This window comes from Chanos chanos, chromosome 15 (assembly GCF_902362185.1).
Source record: "Chanos chanos chromosome 15, fChaCha1.1, whole genome shotgun sequence".
NCBI classification, from domain to species: Eukaryota; Metazoa; Chordata; class Actinopteri; order Gonorynchiformes; family Chanidae; genus Chanos; species Chanos chanos.
This window is the reverse complement of record NC_044509.1, coordinates 17,805,422-17,811,736: the sequence shown is the minus strand read 5'-3', so window position 1 is coordinate 17,811,736 and position 6,315 is coordinate 17,805,422. Positions and strand designations below refer to the sequence as shown.

Sequence of the window (6,315 nt, the reverse complement as noted above, 5' to 3'; positions counted from 1 at the left end):
TTAATTAACGTTGTTGATCCTGTCACGGGGGAGCCTGATGACGGGGTAGAGCAGAGGGGTCACAATGCCCTGGTTCGGCCGCGTAAAAGACGCTATGAGATTCCTGAGTTTTCGGAAGAGCCGTTCCCTCGCTCCTGGGGCAGTCTGAGGAGAAAAGAATCACAGAGCAGAACCAGTCAGTGAAGATCAAGCATCTCTCTACCACTGAGCTCCTGGCTGTTCCAGTCTTCAGCAAAGGTCTTCACATGATGGTGATTAACTTTAAAGAAATTTTACTGATGATGACAACTGAGGCCTTGGCTGACTTGATACAGTTATGAAAAAGGTTATGGATATGGTTATCAATAAGGTTACAGACATGGTTATGGTTATGGTTATGGATATGTATCCACTGTTTACAGCTGAGTCCCTTAATGTTGATATTTTGAATGGCAGTATCTAGACCGCACTGTCTGGAGGGAGGGTATATAGAAGCACTGTCTGGAGGTAGGGCATATAATAGCACTGTCTGGAGGGAGGGTATATAATAGCACTGCGAGATTGGACAGGCTCTGATGGGTGGTGCCAGTCTCTCATACAGTCTCCCAATCAGAGGCTCTCTTCAGACAAAGCTCAGTTTGATACTTATATCTGTTCATCTTATATCTGTTCATCTGCTTGACAATTATTTTACCATAATTGCCTCTGCTCAAGCTTTTTGGTAAAGCACTCAGTGTCCTCCCTTAGCTAGAAATGGTTACTGCCATTCTCATCCATCTGACAGTTCACTGCAGTGATGAAGCCAGCCTGTCAACAGCTACTCATGTGGCAGACACCATCATCAAGACAACACACCCAAAGCATCCTCCTTAGACAACACACACAGAGCATCCTCCTTAGACAACACACACAGAGCATCCTCCTTAGACAACACACACAGAGCATCCTCTTCAGACAACACACACAGAGCATCCTCTTCAGACAACACACACAGAGCATCCTCCTTAGACAACACACACAGAGCATCCTCTTCAGACAACACACACAGAGCATCCTCCTTAGACAACACACACAGAGCATCCTCTTCAGACAACACACACAGAGCATCCTCTTCAGACAACACACACAGAGCATCCTCTTCAGACAACACACACAGAGCATCCTCCTTAGACAACACACACAGAGCATCCTCCTTAGACAACACACACAGAGCATCCTCTTCAGACAACACACCCAGAGCATCCTCTTCAGACAACACACACAGAGCATCCTCTTCAGACAACACACACAGAGCATCCTCTTCAGACAACACACACAGAGCATCCTCCTTAGACAACACACAGAGCATCCTCTTCAGACAACACACACAGAGCATCCTCCTTAGACAACACACACAGAGCATCCTCCTTAGACAACACACACAGAGCATCCTCTTCAGACAACACACACAGAGCATCCTCTTCAGACAACACACACAGAGCATCCTCCTTAGACAACACACACAGAGCATCCTCCTTAGCGACTAAACCATCATTCAGTAGCACCGTCAGGTCCCAACAGGTATCATCAGCATCAGGTGGAGGCAGCTATACTGTCAGTAACATGACCAGAAACTACTGGCTCCACAGTTTATTAATAACCCTATTCGTAACAGGCACAGTGGCCAACAATCTCTCTTTTTTTCCCCTGGATTTGGTCTTTCTTTTGACACAAAGCATCATTACGTTAAGTTATTCATATAGATATAGACAAATAAATCTCCAACAATTCCTTCTGCTCTGTGTATAAATTACCAGCTAATCACGTATAAACATCAGAATTAACTGATATTTTGGGGCTAATTAAGCAGCTAATTATTATTTTAATGATTTTTTAAGTGAGTGACTTAACTGGACATCAATACATTAGAAACCCACACTGGAAATAGCATCATATTTAGATATAGGATGTAGGAGAGCAGAATACGAATAACAGAAGCCAGTCATTCTCTGATTATGCATCACCCTCCCTTAAGGCAGTGACCACAGACACTATGCCACTGCCACAACCAGTGTTCTTTTGGTTAACACCCACTGTGTTAGGTCGTGAGGTCTGAACACCACTGAGTGCTAGCACAGGCATGACTATCAGTGGGATGCATATATAGACACAAGACTGGTTTAAAACTAAAATGATTTTAACACTTAAAGCTAAACTCACACACAGTAGTTAAATATGGCCTGGTCTCACAATGTTATAAACTTATAGAAAAAAAACATTTGATATATTTTTTCCCTTTGATGATTCACTAACAGAATTTGCCACACAGGCAAACCACGTCTAAGCGTCATCTAAAATTAAAGAAATGTTCCGGTACAGGGATGGAGGACAAACTCGATCTCTTACCTCTGCCGTCCAAAAGCCGCCCTCCACTTGGTACAGTCTGTATGTATACACATACGTGTCAGATCTAATACAGGAAACACACAACACATCAACAGGAAGTCTTACTCATCCTTAACCAAACACTCAGGTCTATCAGATTAATCGTCAGTTACAGAGGAATTAAAGTGCCAAGAGGGGCTTTAAAACCTTTAGTGACAGAATTTAGGAGTGTTGAAAATCTGTTTATAAATCCTTTATATTATTGTGTCCATATTACCACAGTGTGTAATATTTCAGCTATAAACATGTCCTACCATAATATCCCAAGAGGTAAACTGTTTTAATAATGAACTGACAGTTTTAAAAAATGAAGTTATTAGGCTCTGGTGAAAGAATCCATTAGAATTCTACACAGACTAACCTGCTTTGACCACACAGCGCTAAGACATGCATTACATTTACAATTTATGCAGTTTAACATTTATTCATTTACCTCCAAGAAAGGCCAAACAGAAACCAAAGTGATTTGGTTTTGTATGTTAAATCTGTATTTTCCTGTCTACTCATAATAATAACAGATTATTAATAATATAATTATTGTTACCATAGTAACTCTAATCTCCTAACATCAACTCTGAGACAAACTCTTGTCACAGTGGTTGACTGGGTTTACAGGGTGAATGAATCTTTTCTGGTGTCAACTTTGCTCCTCAATAAAGGTACTAAGACCACAGAAACAAAGCAGATAATGTCCAAATGCTTCAACGATAATCTGATGTTCAGTATGTCTGATGTTCAGTATGTCTGATGTTCAGTGTAACCCCTTTGAGAGATGCAGAACAGATACTTTGTGTACAATGTCATTTTGAAATAATTGTTCGTCAGTTTCTCTGTGATTCACTTCTTTTACCCCCTCTCTTTTGAGCAGTATCACCAAAACTAACCGGTGCCGTACAATTGGCTGACGCCGGCATTAAGTCCCGCCTTGATTGACACAGCAAGTGATCACGCGCAACAAAGTTCTGAGGGGAACTGTTCAGTTCAGTATACGGACAGAAGAAATCACACAAAAATAGAATAAAGAGGAATTAAGTCATATTTAGATATTTGAAATATTCTCAGGTTTGAAGTGTGGATGATTTGGTGATGACATTACAGTCTCTCTCTTTTGTGAGATCTGTGAATGATTTTGACTTCATTTTGAATAGAGTTAATTAAACCGTCACTAAGTCAATTCAGTTAGGCTACGTTGTGTTACCTTATTACTTTTTTTATTTGACCAACAATGTATATAAACTCAGTTATTAAGTGTTTTTCATGGATGTTGACTGATTGCAGTGGTAGTTATTAATTGATATATATATTGATAATTAATGCTTATTTTATCATTTTATGTTGATTATTTGCACCATAATTATAAATATACATTTAAAAATGTTAATTGACGTTACTTTTCACTACAAAGGGGTTAATGTGTGAGGAGACTGAACATACATATTACTACCTTTCTCAGAGGAAACAAAAACACACACACACACACACACACTCACAGAGGCATATACATACTCACATTAATATTTTGTAAGGACGGATGCAGCTAACATACCAACTGGTTATTGATAAATATATTGAAATTGTGTTTGAACATTGTGATATTTTGCCCTTTTCTGTTCTGTTGGTTTTGTCAAGATTGTCCTTTAATCATTTTCATTATTTATCCATTCCATTTGGTCATTTATTAATTTTCAAACCAAAATTCCCTAAATCATTATTTAGTCAATTAAACATCCCTATTATTTTAAACACTGGTGTCTGTTCCATTTCTCCGAGTGGGCCCAGATCTCTACTTACCATAGAGGGTTACATTCTATACCCATAACTATCCATAACGTTCAGTGTGTCTGATGTTCAGTATCTCTTGATGAAATGATGAAATGAGTCTGTGTATCATAAACATGCTGTGATTGCTACATTACTGCTCTGTGCATGTTAAGGTTTGTTTATATAAATATAAGAGACAGATGGAAAATGGCTTGCGAAACACATTTGACTTAAATAATAAAGCCTGTTTTTCCAAAATAATGCGGTAAGTTTTTGCTAATAAATAGTCTCTGTTGGTTTCGCCCTGCATTTGTGAGCAAAACAAACCAGTTCCATTATAGGTAATACTGAGAGACTTGAGCCCAGTCATGGGCTTGGTTTTCACACTGACAGAAGCTGCAGTGTCATCTCCACACTGAGGGGAGGTGGTAGGCACCACTGGCAGAGGTGAGAATATTTCTGACACACATGCATAGATACTCACAGCACACAGAGGCAGTATGTTCCCTGTACACTCTCGCTGTCTCGGATCAGATAACTCCCATCTCTCCCACACGCTCCCAACAGTTTCTCAGCTACAGCCTTGCTGATGGCTCCGTGATAAACGGCAAGTTCCTCCATCCTGAGAGACACACACACACGCGACGTCTCTGACCTCAGAAGATCCCAGTAGCTGTCACTCTGAACACACACACACACGCACAAGTTGTCACGTTCACTGACAGCCAGGGCGGTAGGTACACCCTCTATGTCTGTCCCAGAGGAAGTGATCTCATTTTCACACAGGAAGTCAGCAGTCTTTAGAAGCATGTGTTTTAGTTTTTTAATTCCAGTGTGGGAGGAGTCACACAACTGACAAATCAACACTGTTACATTTAGCAGAAGTTGTCCATAAGCACATAAACACACCAACTTGTCAAACAAGTCCTAAAAAACTGCCTCAACTTTTTTTTTTTCCTTTTTTTTTTTTTTTGCCAAATCTTACTAGTAGTTCCTGGTGAAGCACACTGTGTTATCATGGACTGCGCTATAATTTTTTTAAAAAAATGGTTTATTGATTGTTTGTTTTTAAACTCATTTAGTCATGTGCTGAGGTTGTGATTTTGCTTTGTAAACATGCATTGTCCACACATGCAGTCTTATGACTGTATTCTCCACTCATAATCAGGTCACCTGCTCCGTCTTGGCGCTAAGCTCTCCGCAAATGAGTACTACCCCAGTGTGTCCACTAGGGGCAGTGCTACTATGCCAGTGTCTTGTGTCTTAATAAAGCTTTGTTAAGAGTGAAATACAGAAGCAGTGACAATGTAGGGGTGGAGTCAACAGACAGCAGAAAGGGCATGTAAGGGTTAAAACTTGTCTTTAATTAGTAAATTATTTGCATATCTGCACCAAAAAACATGATCCCTACCACAAAGAAAAGAAAACCTACGAACACTACACTGTTGCTAGGCAAGCTTTTTTTTTTTTTTTGCGCTCTCATTGTGAAAGAGGAAGTTGACCTTTTATGATACACAGGTTCAATACATGGGTTCAAATACCCCTGCCTTGGCATTAGTCAGTACTTCGATGATTTAATACTGGATGATTCATTTTTCAATTGCACACTTGCATTTTTTATTTTTAATTTATTTTTATTTTTATCAAAAATTATCATTTTGCATAACAGGTCAGTCAGACACTGATATACTTATTACATTTCAAAATGTAAACTGCACAGAACACTGTGAAACATTTGTTTATTGAGACAACATATCAGCATCATCCCACTGGGGGGGACGCACCCCCTTAACCAAACTGCAGTGTCTATAAACACAAGTTGACTGGCACTGTGATATTCTGTCAGAAGATATAAAACAGGTAAACAAAGCGTTAACATGACAGTATAACAGAATGAAGCGTGAGATATTTCATTATCATCTGTAATATATAATAATAATTACTCTTTCTCACCTCTCAGTACCACTGCCAATATGACCGTGAATATCATCTCCAGTAATTACTTATCTACTTCCTGTTTTTAGTATACTTATTTTTACTAAATATTCTCACTTTTTATTGTTATTCTGTTAGGCTCTGATGTTACATCTGCTAGATCTCTAACTTTAATTATTACTCTGTTGTTTTTTATTCTCGTGCTGTTTTTGTTCT

At 39.2% G+C, this 6,315-nt stretch overlaps 1 protein-coding gene across 1 annotated transcript; it reads right to left on the bottom strand.

Annotated features, from left to right (window-relative positions):
* On the bottom strand, positions 1-4,785 carry LOC115828348 (SH2 domain-containing protein 1A-like). The gene is made up of 3 exons (XM_030792307.1): positions 4,649-4,785; positions 2,365-2,428; positions 1-144 (listed from the first exon to the last, which is right to left on the bottom strand). Exons 1-3 carry the CDS (start codon positions 4,783-4,785, stop codon positions 1-3), a joined length of 345 nt encoding a protein of 114 aa, XP_030648167.1.
* Positions 4,786-6,315: the final 1,530 nt, after the last annotated feature.